At 35.6% G+C, this 19,685-nt stretch overlaps 3 protein-coding genes across 4 annotated transcripts in view; 1 reads left to right on the top strand and 2 right to left on the bottom strand.

Annotated features, from left to right (window-relative positions):
* LOC138183019 (organic solute transporter subunit alpha) overlaps nt 1–19,685 on the top strand; it is a 53,220-nt gene extending 33,535 nt beyond the window's left edge. The window contains exons 1-6 of one of the 2 annotated variants that reach the window (XM_069119534.1): nt 14,221–14,444; nt 16,318–16,513; nt 17,346–17,577; nt 17,786–17,942; nt 18,371–18,511; nt 18,842–19,685. In XM_069119534.1, coding sequence (XP_068975635.1) covers nt 14,354–14,444; nt 16,318–16,513; nt 17,346–17,577; nt 17,786–17,942; nt 18,371–18,511; nt 18,842–19,041 — 1,017 coding nt within the window. In that variant the 5' untranslated portion in view covers nt 14,221–14,353 and the 3' untranslated portion in view covers nt 19,042–19,685. Of the gene's footprint in view, nt 1–14,220; nt 14,445–16,317; nt 16,514–17,345; nt 17,578–17,785; nt 17,943–18,370; nt 18,512–18,841 lie in introns of those variants that run through there. The other variant, XM_069119535.1, reaches the window with a different exon arrangement.
* fs(1)N (female sterile (1) Nasrat) lies at nt 74–6,822 on the bottom strand. Its single transcript, XM_069119527.1, has 15 exons — nt 6,603–6,822; nt 6,036–6,522; nt 5,664–5,959; nt 5,286–5,590; nt 4,570–5,223; nt 4,239–4,493; nt 3,861–4,176; nt 2,467–3,795; nt 2,192–2,397; nt 1,892–2,030; nt 1,525–1,802; nt 1,080–1,445; nt 660–1,007; nt 434–587; nt 74–379 (listed from the first exon to the last, which is right to left on the bottom strand). Exons 1-15 carry the CDS (start codon nt 6,805–6,807, stop codon nt 183–185), a joined length of 5,535 nt encoding a protein of 1,844 aa, XP_068975628.1. The 5' UTR covers nt 6,808–6,822; the 3' UTR covers nt 74–182.
* LOC138183018 (uncharacterized) lies at nt 7,145–12,558 on the bottom strand. The gene is made up of 3 exons (XM_069119533.1): nt 12,464–12,558; nt 8,579–10,661; nt 7,145–7,816 (listed from the first exon to the last, which is right to left on the bottom strand). Exons 1-3 carry the CDS (start codon nt 12,464–12,466, stop codon nt 7,473–7,475), a joined length of 2,430 nt encoding a protein of 809 aa, XP_068975634.1. The 5' UTR covers nt 12,467–12,558; the 3' UTR covers nt 7,145–7,472.

The raw sequence follows: 19,685 nt of genomic DNA, 5'->3' as shown, positions 1-19,685 counted from the left end.
AGAATGCAGTATTATTTATCGAATATACTTATAATTGATACATACAACTAATTATAATGTAATACAGTTTTATAAAGTACGATGAATATTAATTAATTTTAACTCTCGTACATACATAGCTACAATAAATAATCTTATAAGCACTAACAACGTTTTTAATATTAATTCTTTGGCAGAAAACTTCAACGTTTCGAGCATGTTAACGTTTCCATATCTAATTTTTCGCCGTACATTTTTGCTTCCAAAATTGTTAATTTGTTTTCATAGATTAAACTCAGACAATATCGTTTCGCTAAATTAGGATACTTTCTAATCTTAAAGGTAAATAATTTATTAACGTTCAATCTTATACTATCCTTATATAGGAAGCCTTGAATACCTGAAAACAAATCTCCCCTTGTATTTATTATATGAAAAATAGTTTAATAATTACCTTTATACTCATAAATTCGAAGATTCTTCCTATTTTCAACGAAAACAAGCAGTGTTTCGATCAATCCATCGAAATTAAGTATCGTAAAGGATGTTGGTCGGTGTGCCTTTATTGTTTGAAGGATCCTTTTTCCTTTTACATCGTTATTAAAGATCTACGTAGAATATAGGAATCAAAAAATTGGAAGGCATGGTTTATTAAGTATTTTTTCGAAGATTTAACTCACAAATATACGATCCTCGCTAACATCTTTGTCATAATACAAAAACATTTCTTTCTCAAATAATCCAACTTTGAATTTCAGACTTTCTGAATTTCTAGCGTATTTCCTAAGATTTACATTGGCAGAACGATTAACGTTATATTTACTAGCATTCTTGCTAGCCAACAATATTTGATCTTTTTCGAAAATAATCTGAACATTATCATCGTCTACCAGAGACGAAAAAGGCTTCTGTATTTCCTCGTTCATACTTCTAGATGACTGCAGCCGTTCGTTTTTGTCAATTAACGTCAAAAATATGTCTTGATTTATTTTGTTACTGTCTATATCATGGCCAAGATTTAAAACGTGCTAAAATTTTTAACGAAGCATAGATAATGATATTTAATCACTTTTAGTTCCAAATATAGCACTAAAACTTACCCTAAACTTGTCATCCTTTAGCTTCCATAGATTTGTAGGACTCCTTCCACAAGAACTTGGTCCTGAAGTGAGAAAATATAGAGCTTGGTCATGTTTATAAGTGGTCCATTGTTCGACCACTCCAAAATCAGATATGTTGACGACCAACTCGAATTTTGTTCCAGTAAAAGAGTACATGCGCATGTGACAGGTAGTGTAGCTTAATATTATATAGTCGAAGTCATCCAGCTCGAAATGGTGGACGCTAACGATGTTGCTGTGAAACTTGATGACTTGCAGATAATCAAACGCATTGAACTTGTAAATTTGTTTCTCAGCGTAGCGTTTCAGCTCGCGCAAGTCCTCACACATACTATCCAGATTTGCCTAAAAAGAAAGCATAAGCGTTTGCACAAATTTTTAAATCATTAATACCTCAAAGGTTCATTGAAAATGGTTTCCATACACTTTTTTCCGCCAATACGTCGTTCATCCCTAAATGTTCCTTTGCTAAAGTATTTGACAGCTCTGTGATGTTCGTGCCGTTTAACATATCATTTCCCGATGCCCCTTTCTCAAAGTAAACGTTACCAAATACCACCCATTTACCAGAGATAAACTGTGATACTAAATTGTTGGTCGTGACCGCCACCGCTTCCCAACGAGCCGGATCTATGCCGTTCAGGTAGCCTAACACTCGAAGACTCTGATTGAGAAATATTGGTCTTTCGAATATAAAACTGCCTAGAAAAGTAAACGTTTTACAGAAAATGACTTATGTATAAAATCATTTGTCGATCATCTCCTCGAAACGTTTGTCGTCTATGTTTTACCGTTTATAGAACCCTTCGAATTCAAAGGTATAAAACTTTTCGGATCGATGCCGTTAATAATGTGAGCATTGAAATTCTGTCGAACGTGAACATTCCCACGAAAATTAAAGTGTCCTGATATTTTCTGGTCCCCAGTCATCTGAAAACAAAAATGCTATTAGCGAACTGGAGGAATTAATCATCAAATAACCTAAATAGATCTACTTGTTCCTTATAGAATCATGTCTCTTTTAAATAAAAAGATGGAATTTCCAAAAACATCCAATACATTAATAACTGATTGATTTGAAATATACATACCATAAAAGTGTTGTATTGAACCTCCTGTAAGTTTACATCATTGATTCTTCCCAAAATTTGCATTTTATCTACAGTAATATTGTCACATTTCAAAAATTCTATACTTTGTTCAGTGTCCAGCGGTATTAATAAATTCATATCCAAATGGTTGAATTTCTCTACTTGAATATCAGATTGAAAATTGACATCAGTAAACGTGGTAGTACCTGCGATCGAAAAAATACATTTTCAAAACATTTCCAGATGTAATCCAAAATAATCGGAATTCCAGTCACCTTCGATATAATTAGGTCTGTTAAGGTTTAGAACATCATGATGCAAGTCATTTACATCGATTCCCATAATAGATTTCGTTGTGAGGTTTGTCCAAACTGCAAGATCCTTTTCTATTTTTATACCATCTCTAAAAATAATTTTTGATTTAATAAAGAACGGCTTGTCTATGAAGACGACCTTTTCTTGGAATCTTTTCAGATCTATGTCATTCAATTTGTCCTGCACTATAAACGTATCATTAAAGATGACAGTGTTTTCGAACACTTTTGTGCCAGAAACTGTAAGATTATCCTTGTTGTTAAACATTATCATGGTTAAGAAGTGATCGAAATTTTTTCCCTGGATTAATCCATTCGTGTAAAGATTTTTTATAGTCACATCGTTAAGGAAGCGAACATCTCCGTGCAATTCGTAGCTATTGTTTCCTAAATGTTTGAATTTCTTTATCAGATTATAGAATGGTACATCACCGATACTTCCGGTTGTATTGAATTCTTTAAGAATTGTCACAGAACCATTGACGATAACAGGACCTGTTAACACCTGTTCTTTAAAGGGGTCTAGAATATTTTCTATGGGATGGCCATTCAAAGCGGTTGCCTCAAGTTGATGGCAAATAATTGTATCAAACATTTTATGTGCATTGATTACTATATTTGTCTCGGATTTTAAAACCGTATCAAGTACACGTTCTGAAAAATTGAAGCCATTCATTAAGTCCAAAATCGTCAAATTCTTAATGACAACATCTGACTTGAAAATCACGGTGTCGATTTCATCTTCAGTGTACAGATCCGCCAAGACATTTCCATTAAGTAACTTTGTAATAATCATTCCTGTTACTTGAAGAGAGTTTAGAGTTTTGCTTCCATTAAGAATGCTGTCTAAAGTCGCACCTAATCTATCGGTCAACAGACTGATCTCATCCAGCGACATTCCATTGATAAATGTCACGTTCAAGCGATCGGTTTCCAACTGGTCGATGGCTCCAATATTCGGAGACTCTAAATGTTTTGTGAAATTGGTGAAATCAAGACCATTAACAACCTTTGGTGTTATTTTATCCGCCAGTAATGTTTCCGTTATTAAATTTTCAAAGCTAACGTTTTGAAATATTTCGTTCACTTTCTGATTAAAGACGTCGAATGAAACGTTGTTGTTTAGTCCATCAAAAGACAACTGGTCTACAATAATTGGAGACTTAAACACAATAATCCTGTCCAAGCAATTGTTGGAATTTGTATTTTCCTTGAAGAAAGCTTTTAATTTCTTCATAGCCCCAAATGTCACATTTCCAAAAGTCACGTTCGATAGTATCTTTGTTAAATCTGAAACGATACATTGTGATTAATACACGAATATTAATTACCGATAAAAGAAAGCGAATTCATACTTGGAAAATCTTGTACTGTATCCAAAGTCGCGAATTCATCCAAAAAATGTCCATTAACCATACCGGATGTGATGGTAACATTAGATTTTATTCCGACATTCTTTAAAAATGTCTTAATCCCAGTAATTTCAATTTCCTTGTCGGTTTTTAACAATAAATCCTCTAAATTTAGTACACGTTTATTCATAAACAATGTGTCAAATGTAACATTTCCCAAAACATTTAAGTTGAAAAACATCACATCCGATGACATCTTTGAAGTTTCGTTCAACATTAATCTATCTTCCATACTAATTCCTGATATTTCGCCATCTAACTATAGTTGTAAAAAATTTGTACAATACTAGAAATACGCCTAAAACTTGACCAAAAACATACCCGGAATTCTCCATCAATTTTTACGTTCTCGAAGGTAATCTCTTCCTTTAGAATGTTGTCCTTATACAAAATTACGTAGTCTTCGAAATTTACGTCATTTAGAGTGGTTACATCTTCCAATCGTGATAGCAGCATCGAATCGAACGATTTAGTACCGGTTATAATCACGGAAGTATCACTATCCTCCAAAACATATTCTGTTGGATACAAAAGATTATTTAGGGTACCCAGCTCAAAAATATCTGAGATCAACGTCTGAAATCAATATAATTGTTACATCAAACTAAATATGCCACTTATATAAAATTGTATATCTAGCGTCAAATTTTACCCCTTGGATAATAGTATTTCCAGGAATATACATTGTTCCGTGTTTCCACACAATATTCTTCATCAATGTTGTCCAATCAATTCCATTAATCGCAGAGAAAGAGAGATTCCCGTTTACTTGAGCACGATTTATTTTATAAAAATCCACGGTACTATAATCCACTATAGAATCACCAAACTGAATATACTCGATAGGAATACCATTCACCGAATGAACTGTCAGATCTTCAGCCTCGATGGAATCAAAGACAATTGTTTCGTTAATGTCATTGATGGACAGCGCAGTTAAATTTCTCACATACAAATTACCAGTAACATTAATATTTCCAAATATCGTGAAATCCGAATCGGAAAGCGGATCCGTTAAATTGTGTTCTACGGCGTTCATCAAATTCGAATCGATTTCATCGAGTTTTCGGCTTACGTTTTTCAATTTTTCCGCGAAACTGTCTGCGTCGAATGTCAGATCTTCTTTCGTTAAAGTCGTTCCGCCTATCGTGATCGAATGATAGGTCACGTTATCAGATATAATTGCATTCGTGGCGTTTACTGTACTAACATTCCAAACTCCAGTGATTACAGGATTCCTTAAGTAACTCTTTTCGAGACGTGCCTTTGTTTCATCGAGAATCCTTTCTTGATGATTCAACGAATCCTAAACAGGTATTTCGAAGATCTGTAATTTTTAAATATTCTAAGAATGCCTACGATACCTACGTTTAACAAAGATTGCAAGATCAGCAGTCTTTCAATACTGGATTGAATCGGATGTTTCGTGTTTTTCAACTGCACGTTAAGTTTTACAATTTGATTACCCAAGATGAATCCATACTTCGGAAGTGGTGTAATCATGGATAGATCAAACTGATCAAGGATATTGTTAGGTAACGAGATTCTTTTGAAATTCAGGCCTTCCCAGGCAAGAGCGATTACTGTGGAGTTTTTCAGTTGAACCAACAACAATGACTCGTTTCTATACGTATCTACATTTACGTTTGTCACCCATGAGATTTCTGAAACATCTGTAATACACATCAATTAGTTATTCAGGGAGAGAATCGCGGTAATTCAATTCTTTATGGAATTTAGTTTTACCAAAGTTGTGCTCAGACTCTGTATTGAACTGGAATTCACCATCTACTAAGTGAAAAAGGCCAGCTTCCGGTCCAGAAGTCGCCAAAAATTGAAGATAACCGCTCTCAAAACAAACGAAGTTTTTTAAATTATACGATTCTATCGTCTGTAGGTTTTGAAAAATACGGCCCTCAGTAGTGGGTCTATATTCATAGAGCGAGATATCATTCATGCCTTGAACAGCGAGTGAACTGCTTTCATAAATAGGACATATTTGTATACCAAACGATATTGGTACAAAGAGCCTATCATGAAACCTATACCGAACGAATAATTCGGATTAAATGTATGGATTCAGCAATTATTGCAAATTTATATCGTACAAATAATTACCAAAAGTCGAAAGTATTGATTGAAAAGTCAATGATAAATCCATACACGTCGATGGATGTTTGCAATCCAGAATGTAATTCGTCGTCATTCAGCAGCAATATTTTATATGGCTTTTCATGTTCAATGAACTTCATGTCTTTTATACGTTTCTGTACTGACCACGACCAAAAGAATTGAAAAACATTTCCATCTTTTAGTCTGTACCACCGTAACATCTTTCCACTGTTCGATTCTACGCAGAAAACGACCGCAGCATCAAGCTCTGAGTGAAGGTTGATCACTCTAAACGTTAATATAGTATCTTCCAGATCAAAAATAATAGAATCATAGACAACAGCCGTATCCCGATTAAGTTTGTAAACGTAGAAGATAGATTTCTGAACCCCAAATAGATAGTTGATACCATTTACGTCTAGAGATTGCCAATTTGTCGCTGTTTCTGGTAAGTTTGTGTATTTACGAACAAAGATATCTGTCATTATGAGCTCTGGAATGAAAGGAAACTGTCGTCGGTATTTATGTTTAAAGTTATACGCGGTTCAAACAAAATAATGTCTTGTACAGTACCTTCTCTGTTCCCTGCGCCTGTATTGAATTCGTATTCCATCCAAATTAACGTTTCATTTTCAGAATTTCGTGTAATTCGTGATAAATTGATATCCGCAAATTGATGTGGAGTTTTTAAAACATGGTTGACATCCCAGCAATTTGTAATGTTCGCACAAACGAAAAGAAATAACCAAAAAGTAGGGTTATGAATTGACGGGGGCATTGTAACGTTGCGACTAGATCGAATGATCTCGGAAGGGATACTCGTAACAGTCGATCGTACGATACAAAATATTTTGATCGCGATTGAGTTCACACGCAGTGGTTCTCAGAATACAACAATATTTATATTTTACTGGGACACTAGAACGAGTTAATGATTGGAAATAAATTATGATACTATTTCAGTGATTCGTTAGCATCCATGACCTCTCTTCTTGAATAATTTATCAACCTATAGGTTTTTCTTCATTTGTACATGCTAATTGTACACTTTCACAAGTATGTAGGTCAAACACAATGTTAGTTGCTCGTTTTCTTTAGAGAAAACGTTTTATTCAACATATTATAATACAAACAACGTGCATAAATAACTACGTGTTGTAAAACCGTGTAACGTAACAATTATCCTTGATGTTTTATGAATAGATAATCAATGCATCGTACACCAAATTGTACCATTAAAAAACGTACTAACCATTTATAATTTGTTAAATCCCTTCATATCCCTTTCAACAATATATTACATTTTCCTACGTATGTACATATCGTTTAAACAAAATTAATCATTACTTTGATTTTCAAACGCATCATCAAACTTGTTATTTTCAGAATGCGACAAACAGCATGTAATTCTAAACTACGAGTAACTTCTGCTACCGTTAATGTCTAAGGCACAGTAACTGATAAGAATCTCGTTCTGTCACCAACTTTTGGCGCAAACCTCACGTTGATCTTTTCCTTGTCCTCTTCACCGACTTCGAGAAACGAATTCCAATCCACCAGGAAATAGAGACCGCTCTTCCTTCTCGGGGGTAGAGCAGTGTCAGGTTCTTTGGTCGTACCACCGAAAGACTCCTCTAATGCCATCAGGTTCGAGCTGGCCGTGGTCGACACGGTGGTAGAAGAGGAAGAGGTCTCAAGTGATATCGATGTGGCCGATTTTGATTGATCAGAAGCTGCTCTCGCTGAATCTGTCGTCATGGGAGTGCTTAAGGTGGTATCTGCCGATTCTGTTGACAAGTTCCATCATGAATTCGGGTTTAAATTTCGTTCGACGCTGTTCCGTTCGAAGTGTGAGTTGTAAGACTGAGAAATGTTGAAGTTGAGTGACGTACTCTGAGAATTGGTAGGAAACCGCATGCATTCAGATTTCAATGATAATTTGCAACAATAACATTGCAGATAAGAATGAATATTATACAATGAGATAGGATATGATGTATCGTTAAGAGTAAATGTTCCGTTAATACATGGTAACACGTGTACAATGTACACAGAATTTCTCTGTAGCATTAGTCACGAAAAAGGAACATTAGCACTCTATGTATAGAGTATTTCTCACAATTAGCAAGAAAGACGAACAAGCGAATGGAAAGTGATAGACCTCGGACCAATCTGTAGTTTTCATAGATCTTTTCCCAGCTATTCCTTTTGTGGGAAAGATCGGCTTTTCTTCTGCGCGAAAAGAAGATTTAACATAAACATAGGCTCATCAACGTTGTTAGAACAGAAAAGGAAAGCAATTAAGAACGTAGTAAAAAATGTTTTGCTATATCTTTCGAGTAAGTGAAAGATGACAAAAAGATGCATGAATACGAGTCGAAAATTTTTGGTACAGAATTAGTAGGGATCAGATAGTCAACCAGACCCTCGTCTAATTATTTTGTTATACACGTTAATTAATAGATTTCGAAGTTTCGTTAATCCCTGAACGATTTTTTGAACCCAAAACTCCGTACCACCCAAAACGTATATCATAAATTTCTTAATACCAGTCGTAATGCTCGAAGGAGAGATAGTTTGTTCCGTAGTGGTAACAGTGCTTGCTTCTTTCTCCTCTTGGTTTTCTTGCTGCCTCTTCACTTCGTTTCTGACTTGTTCGTTGTAGGTCCTGATGATCTCTTCAAGTTTCAGCGGATCTGGCCCGTCTTTTAGAATCTTTGTGGTCTGCAGCAAATCGTTCGCCACTTTTTTAACATTCTGAATGTTAGCCTTGCCCTCCTGCACCAATTTCACAGTATCCAGAAGCTCGTTGATCTTGTTTCTTTGTTCTTCGTTATCCACAGTCGCTTCGTGTGGTTTGAATACATGATACTTGGATGTCTCCGTCGATTCCATGTCTTCCATAGAATTTAACACAGTCTTGGCTAACTTTTGAGAATTAGAGATTAGGCCTATGTTCTCCAAAATCCCTCTCATGTTGTTCGGTACAGCTTCGATCACGGATCGAGCCTCCGTAGATGGTTTCACTGATTTCTGTCTTCGATTGTCATTGATGCCAAGTCCAAATTTAGCCAAGAACTCCTTCATCTCTTGATTCTTCACGCTGGAAGTAGGCAGAGGCTTGAAGTTTGTATACGAGTTCAGATTTATTGTCGTCTTCTCTGTGGTGCTGGTCGTGGGTTGGGCCAAATTCGAAGTTTCAAGACCGAATTTTTTGAACAGCAATTGAACATCCGGAGTTAGATTTTCCACGCCTTTCTTGATCTCAGATCCGGGGCTTTCAAAAGCGTTTTGGTTGACAATCGATACTGCGTCATTTCCAGCAGAAATCATACTGTGAATACTATTCAGATCTGGAACTTGTACTTTGCTCTCAAGAATATCCTTGTTCTTCTTATAAACATCTTCAACATAGCTGCTATTAGTTGGTCGTAAGCCAATCGAAGCTAACAGATCCACCACCTCTGGTCTCATTGGCATGGTGGTTGTAGTAGTACTAGTAGTAGTTGATGTTGTAGCGGCTTGACGAAATCCTGCAGAATTCAAGGAATACGTGGAACTATACTTCACTTTCGAAGACGTTTCGGTAGACATGGGTGTCACAAAAAGGGTAGTTGGTTTTTCAGAACTCGACATCAAGTTTTCCGCAGTACTGGTATCTCTCATTAAGACTTCTGGTCTTGATGTCGAAGAAACAGTAAGATGATCTTCAGGCTGTACGTTAATAGTTGGAAGAAACGGTATTTTGTCGAGTTTGGAAGGTAGAGTTGGTTTCATAATGGTACTCGGCGGTGCGTTGTAACGCCATTGACTAGATGTCAATATATTCTGATTCACTTTGGATCTTTCTAAGTCGATAGCAATTTCCTTAGAAGCTGGTTTCGTGGTAGGTTCATGGGTAACGCTGGTGCTATAAACAATTTCTAATCCAGTGTCGTTGCTTCCACTATTTCTGTAAATTGGATATTGCCTCGTGGTCGTTTTCTCAGTGGTGAACGCGTTTTTCTGAAGATTCTCCAGGTTGAAAGTAAACCTGATAGGCGTGGAATCCAGTTTCAACGATTCCTTTAAAGGCACCTTCGTACGCACTTCTGAGTACGTGTCCCTGTGATTTTTATAATGATTCTTCATGGTAGTAGATTCTTTCGAAATGGTCTTATAAGAATTACGATGTACTATTAAATTCTCGGTAACTAATCTTTCGGAATTCTCTACGTTGTTATTCTCTTTTTTCGTTTTCCCTTCGTCAGACTCGTTTTTACCATTTTCTGATATTAAAAAATCAGGAATTATCTTCGTCATTGGTGGTTTCGTGTAAAGGTCCCTTAAGTTTCCAGGTGATTCGTTAGCACTGTAAGGGAGGACAACCATTAACGCCCTTTGATACAAATCCCTGGCTTTTTCAAATTTTTCTTTGTCTTCGAATTCGTACAAGTCCTGGGACGTGATGTTTTCCAGGATATTCACTATTTCTTGTCTAGTTAGCCTGGGCAGACTGGGGTCATCGCGAACCTGTCTTTCGACTTCCTCGATCGTACGGTTGATTGAGCTCTCGATCTCGAATCTTGACGGAAGTTCATTGTCCTGGCAGTGACCTAGACTGAAGAGGAGCAGCAAACAGAAAACCGCGAACTGCGCAAACAATTATTGCATCGATTAAAGTATCATCGCTATATTATTTATTATACGAAGAATTGCAAGATGAACTACGATTAAAATTTCGAATGCCAATTGCATTCGAAGAATTAACGATTCCACGTTATTAACGCACTTTGTGGTTCGCAACTGCTTCTCGGAATAAATTTTACACGTAATCGCTGACTCGCAACGAATACAGAAATCTAGCTCATATTCGCGATCACTTGTATCATTCCTTTATTATTTAACAATTCCCTTGTTGAAAGTCAATTAATCAAAATTCTTTCTAAAACATTGTTAACATTTTTTCAATCTTCGTCGAGAATTACAATTCTGTTACAGGCCCATATAAATGATTCTTAATGAAATAATTATCGAGTTTACGTAAGATGGATATTGCTCGCGCTTTTTTCCTTCGAACATCTAGAAACGATTGCAATCAGTTGAACTCAGCACCGTGTCTCTTTCATATTCATAAAACAGCTCTCGCAAAATATCCTTGACTTATTTAGCCGATCGAGAAAGTCCAATAACCTGGTTATGTTATGCAATGTAGTACAAAAATTGTACGATTCCTGAATCTGAGAAAAATTATATAGAATGGAAAAGAAAGGTACAATTTACATGATACCGTAATCGTAATTTCCGGCAGCGCTTGTCATATCGCTGTGAGATGTAACAATTATCGAAAAAAATTACTACTATAATAGACGCTGTATTTTATAACATGCCACCGCTGTTACTTATATTATCACTAATTGTTATTAGAGGTGTTGAGCGGCCTGGAAACGTGATTTTGCTACATTCGTTCCTTTCGACTTCTAGAAAACTTTCTAGATAATTTTTTATGTGCTCGTTTCTTGAAACGACTATTATTTTCCGGCCGATTTCCGGCTAAACCGAGTTTAAAATCTCACAAAAATGGTTCAAGTATTTAGACTTCCCTGGGATTTCGTCTTCGTGCATAAAATTTAATCGGAGGAGAAACCAGGAATAACTCGAAGTTTTAAAAAACTGTACTTGCTGTATTTCCATTTCACAGCGTTATAAGTATTTCGTGTAATGGAAAAAGTATTATGTGGAGTGATTGTGTTAAGCAGTGAAATTAGACACGCTGGATGATTTACGATAATGATCTTCGAAGTCGAAAGTCACTTTCGTCTTCGATGACGTGACCCTTTTCACGCGTTAACACGAGCTTATTGATCTTGTGATTTTCACGTATGTCACTTCGAACAAACATTTCTATAAAGAATATACCGTCGTTTTCCTTTGCCATATCGAATCGCTTAAAATTTATAAACACTAACAAAGATATTTTCTAAGTGTCATCTATCTCATTTGGAATTAAATTCGAGCAATAGTAAAGTGACTGTCACGTATCACTTATTCAACTTTCAGTATTATTCCATTAATAAATTAGTAACGACATGCGAAAGTACCGTGACATACAATCGATATCTTTTTATGTAATCAAAATGAGTAATATGTTAGAATTCTCCAATGATTAAATTTAAATTTATTGATTTATTATTATCATTAGCGATATGATCATTTACTTAGATCAAGCTCGTGTAACCATGAAAGCGGGCTATTCATCAACAGCTATCAGAAAATTGTTACGAGGATCTTACTGATTCTTGTTACGATCATTAATAAATAATGTTAAATAAATATCCCATTCAAGTTCTACAGACACTCGGAAGTTTTGTACTATCAATGAATGGTGGAAACTTCGATTTTTCACAGAAATTATTTTTTTCAAACAACAACACTAGAACCGCCGAGGAACTTACCATTACGGCAACCAATCGTCTTGGCACGCAGTTGACTACTGACTGAACGACTAAGGCCTACTTTCCAACTCTCTCTCTATCTCACCCGCTTATTTTGCTTCGACTGTCCTCCTGCACGCGGCTTTGGTTCATCTATAGATCTGAACGTTGCAGGTGAACCCATCACTTGTTTTTTCCCTCCGCTTTTCGGCACCTTAAACAGTATACGACAGTGATCGAACGATGCACACGCTTTCTTCTTGTCGCTGATATGAAATAGAAAGGCTGGCTTGATCTTTCATTTTCAAGGAGAAAGAAAGTACCGGGCAAGATCGGTAGTCATGTACAATTCGGGATGAATGAATATTTTGAATCGACCGTCGTGCGCTAGTTCGCGTAAAATGGTGAATCATAAGTTTGTGACTTTTAGTAGCTTGGGAAAAGCCTTCTATGGATTTGTTGGGTGAGAGTTGTCAAGCAAAATATGATTTTAATCTACTTAAAATGATAAAAAAATTGATCGACTGAGTTTCTTCAGTAAATATATTGACATTAATAGTATACAATTATAGACTAAAATTTAATTCGTAGCTTCGATTTGAATTGTGCTTGTATATGTAAGTACTTTGTCAGTTATCCCAGATACAAAAAGTTACATATAAACATACTAATTGTAAGTCCATATATACTTTGAAAAAAGATGCTATATCGATAATATTGTTATACGACGTTACCGATTCAGTATAAAAAAAGAATATAACGTTAGTAATTGGAATTAAGATTGAATTTAGCTATTGCATTATAACCACAGACGAGACATAGAATAGTTATAATTTGATTACACAGAACTTAGTCAACGGTGATTCTACATACCACGAATGGTATATACGAAAAAATAGATGCACCATTTATCGGTAGGTTACCATGGGAGAGCTTCGTTTTAGAAAATATGCATATACCATTTGCTATAAAGATAGTTGCCTGTGTAGAAGTATGAAATATACATATTTACTATTTAACGTAAATTTATATTATTTCTGACAAATCAAACAACTCATGAATTTTCACATTTGTCAAATTAGTGACACTTCCTCATTACGACTTAATCCTGGCCTTTTTTTATATATTTTCCTTCGTTCGTTAATTAAATTATATTTATTCATTTCAAAATATTATTACATACTAATATTTATAATAATTTTGTATGTGCACGATAATATTTTATAGTAACCTGTACATTTTAAAATATGTTATATGTATATGTATTTATATTTATTTCAAATACACGTAATAATAGTTTTACATTCATTCAATGTATATAACTATCTCGTATCTTAAAGAAATCCAGAATGGATTCTCAACGCGCGGGATCCAATGTGATAATAGGTCTATTCTGTACCTGTGCCATGAGTATCCATGTATAATCTCAGCGGCTTTCACTTTCACCAGAATACGATATGTATACATTAGTACATACATGCATATGATTTCAATTTTTCAGAATTATTTAATCCGAGGTCTGGGCTCTTAATACTTACATAATCTTTGGAAAGTATGGAAAGAAGTAACAGAAAATAAACGGAAAGAGAAAAATATAAAATAATTGTGCCAAGGTGTGGTCGATGATAAGAAAGATAGATAACAAATATCGACAAAATACTGCTAAGCACAACATTATTGATTTTTCTGCCCATTCGTTGTAACAAATACAATCCAATAGAGGTAAAAGTGGGGAACTCACTCTCACTGCTCGCCAGTTAATGCGGCTTCGTCGCTCTTGCCGTTTTCAAAACTCAGTCGCGTCAGTTCACCTCTCCCGTTGACGAGTTTTACAAGTAGAAGTCCCTCGAAGAAAAAGGGATCGAAAGTGTGAGCTGAAACTGCGTTGCAAACGGCCCCCGCATTTCCAAAATGGAGATTGAATTCAACAATTTGGACAATTCCTTCAGGAACCTGAGCTGCGATCACAATTACGTGCCCTCTGCGATAGAGAACATAGAAAGTAAGTTTTTTCCCGTAAAGGTCGATCTTCTATCAATTACATAATTTTTTCTTCCTTCTAGACTGGTTGATGTTATTTAAATGTCAGTGACATTTTTCTATGTATCGATAACTATGTAATTCGCCTGACTGCTGTTTGACGTTAATTTTATATCATTAATGTCGACGATATCGACTTCCTGACATGTGAAAGTTTAAAGGAGAAACTAAAACTAAAATTTTAATTTTAAATTGCAACATTATTTTTCTGTATTTTAATATGATTTTATTGATGGAGAGAAATTACGACGATTTAGCTGAGAAGCATGACTGCATTATGGTTGTTAGCATCGTTAAAGAGTAAACCACGAAATATTCTGAAACAGTACGCAAATAACATTTTATTATAGTGTTTCAAACAATGCTTCGCGTCAAACACGAACACGTTTATGTAACAATTTTCATGAAAATAATTTTCTCTTTGTTAAATCCTGAAAAATGTCTGAATTTGTCTTTAGTCTTAGCATACAACATTTTATCGATTACTTCCAATAATTATACATATTGCAACGCTTTATTCGACCGAATTGACGTCGAACCTTTCACGTGCTCTGATCTACGGAGCATGCGCGGAAGCGATTGCGTTGGTGAAAGTTTTGCACGAGGATTGTAGTATATGTTAGGTTAAATATGTTAGTACACGGTAAACTCGGGAAACTTCCTCCTAAACGATTATTATGTATGACCTGAGTACTAACGAAGAATACTAACGAGGGTACAGATTCTTCATAGCAACAATTCATAGGACATAAATTTCAGTTTAGAAAATGTTCATCGAAATGAAGATATCCAAATAATAAATTACACAATGGAAATTAATAATGTACACACTTTCTGGAAATTACATATTTGACCAAGCCATGGGATGGTATTCACTTTCGCTAATATGAAAATAAAATCTATCGTTGATATAAAATAAATGAATAAAATTATTTCTTTCTCAATTCATGCAGTATGAATAAGAAAATGTCATTCGCACAAATATTAATTAGTCACGTTATATGGAATTAGATATTTTTTGTTGAATCTTGTCCTCCAATCAAGCTGGGGGTCGCGAGGCAATCTCCTTTTATAATTGCGATACACTGTACAGATGTAGCACTGCATCGTATGTAGAAATTTATAACACAGTACGATTCTATATTACACTTAAAGATTGCGTAACGAGTATCCTTAAACCTACTATATTTTCTAACGTATATTTCTTATATAAAAAAACCATTTTTCCTGTTTGAGAAATCACGTCCGAGAAATCATAGAAGAGAATCGTATTCCAATTTCCGAATGATAATATATCGTACACTTTACTGCGTAACGTCTCTGTAACAGCCAGTTTCTTAATCTTTATGATGCAAGAAATTCTTAAAGAAACATAAAGCTACCATCTGATATCTAACCATTTGAGTGGGAGATATTGATTGACCACGTTCTATGAGTCCATGAACTTTTTTATCTTATGTTTTTCTAACACGTCTAGCAAATCGCGTTAAAATTGCACTATCAGATGCTGCGAAAATAGAACCTAGTATTTGTAATGTGTATCCGTATCCTATTCCAGGTCAATCATCCCTGTTTATTATCTAAGTTTTATAAGCTATTATCGTTTCCATTATGATATAGCTCATATCAACTGCAATGGACAAATATGTGTAATCGTTATTATTATCATAATGCAAATAATCATCTTGAATTTCTTCTAGACGTAGAAAATTCTATTAATACTTTCGCAATTCTTTGTTTATCTGAACAAAATTTGCTGTATCTAATGGCTAGTCAGAAGCATTGTGTATTAATTTTTTATGTCATATTCTATACCTACTTTTTTCCTTTTTTAGGTTTAAATGTGTTTGGTATAGGTTTATTGAGCTTTGGTACCATACTCTCCACTATGACGCTATACTTCGCCATGGATGCTTTCCACAATATTTTCTACCAAAAGGAAACAAGATCTTACAAAACGAACAGTATTATGATCCTCTCAGTGTATCCTATAGCAAGTGTCTGTAGTCTTACAGCTCTTGGAATGCCAAGGTAAACGAGTTCATTTACCATTACACTTCTGTCCATTGAAAAATATTTAAAAATAGATAGATTTTTAAAAATATAAAAACATCTTATACTTAAAGTATCACTTGAGGCTTTGGTATAGTAATGTACGTGTATTGAAAATCGTTTTATAAGCCGAATGAAGATGATTCTTCGCACTATAAAACTATAAAATGACAATTTTTTATATCCATCTTTAAAAAACTACCAAACTCGACTTTCTCGAAGACGAAATAAATTTCCTATCAAAAATAGTTAAAAAAAACTTGAAAAGTGATAACATAACGTAACATAAAATAGGCTAATTTTAGCTGAGATCCACAATAAGATAAATCGGAACGTCCAATTAAGATAAATTTAAGATAAATCAGAAAAGAAAAAGGTGAAGACGCGATCGAATTTCGCACAAGAGACGGAACAAAGGGGTAGTACGTTTCAGACATTCTTTTAACGACCATAAAATAAAAGAGCAGTTCCGAGTCCCAGCTAATGATCTCGATTTTCCGAGATAATCCCTGCTTCGATGGCCGTGTCACACCTGCGCTGTCGATGTCTAAAATTTGATGGGTCCTCTCGATAATGCAAACGAGGCTAGGACACCGACACGAAAATTCCATCATCAGGAATGTCCATTGATATTTTCAACGTGTTTCGAACGCATTTATCACTTCGTTAGGGAAAATCTAAATTTTCAATTCGAGCGTGCTCCGGTACAGAACAAACTGCACTCTGCATTCGTGCATACAAATAATATTTGAAATGATACGCAAACTATTCTATATTCCGGCAATGCTAACAATATTTTAATTATTTCTAGGACTCAGTTGCTATCGGAAGCTGTAACTCAAATCTTTTTAACGATAGCCCTGTATCGACTGTATCTGTTACTGGTCTACATAGGACGTAAAAAGGTCACAAAGACGCCACCATTAATATTACGAGTTGGTCCCTGTTGCTGCTGGCCCTGTCTGCCCTTTCCAAATCTTGAAATGACCGACGCTAATTTGTCCTGGCTCCGACTACTAGTCCTGCAACTTCCTATTATTCAGGTTATTTCTTCTTTTCCACCTTGACTTTTTACGCTTGTGCTCGGAACCGTTCTCGTCTCGTAAAAAGTATTTGCCTGAGCTCGTCAAATGTCCATTTCTTAGTATCCACGAAGGTTTGCGATTAGCATTCGTTTTTTTAAACATCAATTAGATCATTCCGAAGAAGTGTACCAGTGTATTAACCAAAGTTTGTGTCTATTGGTTCCAGGGACTGATTTATTGCATATCTCTCTTTATGTCGATCGAAGAGCCTACTCTCGCAACGCAATATGGGATTTATCTCCAGCCATTCACAGTGATCAGCATATTTCTGGGAATATACGGACTGACTGTTACCATGAAGAGTCTACAGGAAGTCGCTCCAGGTAAAAATTGTGCATACTTAATTGAGAGGACGGCTCTCCAAGCATAATCTTTCCCTGCTATCTCTCTCCAGTGAGTGAAATTATACAGAAGGACGATTATAAAACAATTTTTAGCCATTTCTTCGAATCATATCCTTAACTTCGTGTCCCTTTGAAAAAAGCACTCCACAATTTTTAAACTCGATTTTATAAGTTGAAGTTACATGTTATAAATTGTCGGCCGTTGTGAGAAAAAACGTTAGCTTCAGTGGATACGATAATAGAACCAAAACGATTCCCTTCTTTTAAGGTTAGCAATTATCGCGTGAAAGACCACACAAGTAACTTGCGAGGGAAAGCAATTTCCAAGTTCTTGGAAAGTCCCATTGTCCCCTGCTGTCGTAGTGTTGATAGATATGCTCGTTTTTAACTTGCTGCTGATTTCATAGAGGCGAAACTACACCGCAAGACCACAGTATCCCAGATGGTTCTGCTATTTTCAAAGCTACAAGCGTTCATCGTGAAGAGCCTACCGCAAACAGGCCTATTTCCTTGCAATCCACCAATTACGCCACAAATTTACGCCAATGGTAATACTTTTTTGTATTCTTCGTCTGAAAAACCGACAATAACAAATACGCGTACAATTTTTTAATTTTTTACTAAATCGTTTAAAAAAAATCACCGCGAAACTAAAAACATGAGATACTTGCGTACAAGTTGGACACTCTACGTGTAACATTCGAATTCTAAGAAAGCGATCTTGAATATGAATTCAAATTTCCTCGACGGCGAGCAACAGCGCAACTGGTCTGAGAACACATGGAGCACGATGAAAGAACACGAGGCTCCCATAACATTTCCATACGTGAGACCAGATAAAGAAACGAGAACTGTTACTTTCTTCTGTCCGATTTCAGTTACCTACAATGCCTTGATGCTAATCGAGATGCTGTTGCTCTGCTACGCGGCAAGGTACGTTTATTACGTCGATCTGGAAAGGGAGGAAGAAACGACGGCGGTTGAGGCGACAGATCGGTCCAAAGACAAGAGCATGGAACAAGCGAACTCGACGAATAATAACGAGGCCAACAGGCAGCCATCAGCGTTGACTGCGTGAGATTTCCTCCTCGATATCAGCGACTTTACGAATTTCGTCTGTGTCATTTTTACCTACAAACTGATATTTCGTTGTTCGTATTTGCTCAGCCATTTGTTCATTAATTTCGATTGCTTACTCAAGCCACGGATATATTTGATAATTAGATTCTATTTGAAACAAATCGTGATAAAATATTAGTATATATTGTTCCGAATCTGAAAGTATAATTAGAATTTATGTAACGTGTGAATGAGATTAGATTTACAATGATGATAGTACCTGCGTGAATAAGTAACTTGTTACAAAAGATACTGATTAGTAAATAGCGTAAGATTCTTTTTTATCTATACACATCAATTATCCTAGAAGAGTTATCAAACTGCGTACTCCATTTATTGGTAATTGCTATAGCGAGTAATAGGAGCATAGGCATTCGACTATTTAGATTTGTTTATGGGCGCTTAAATTCGATTGCACAAAATGTATGACGCGTAATAACCGCGTTCTCGAAACAGATTCACGAAGAAATAGTATAATTTTCAAAGAGAAAGTTGGTCCGAGCTGGTAATCCATCTTACACAACGGCACTTTCGCGAGTTGTATCGTAAATACTTGACGTTTCAAGAGTCATCTACGTTAGGAATCTTAGGAACCGTATCAGT

Source organism: Bombus flavifrons, chromosome 9 (assembly GCF_040668555.2).
Source record: "Bombus flavifrons isolate JBK064 chromosome 9, iyBomFlav1_principal, whole genome shotgun sequence".
NCBI classification, from domain to species: domain Eukaryota; kingdom Metazoa; phylum Arthropoda; class Insecta; order Hymenoptera; family Apidae; genus Bombus; species Bombus flavifrons.
Note: the sequence above shows the minus strand (reverse complement) of the source record. Positions and strands in the feature narration are given on the sequence as shown.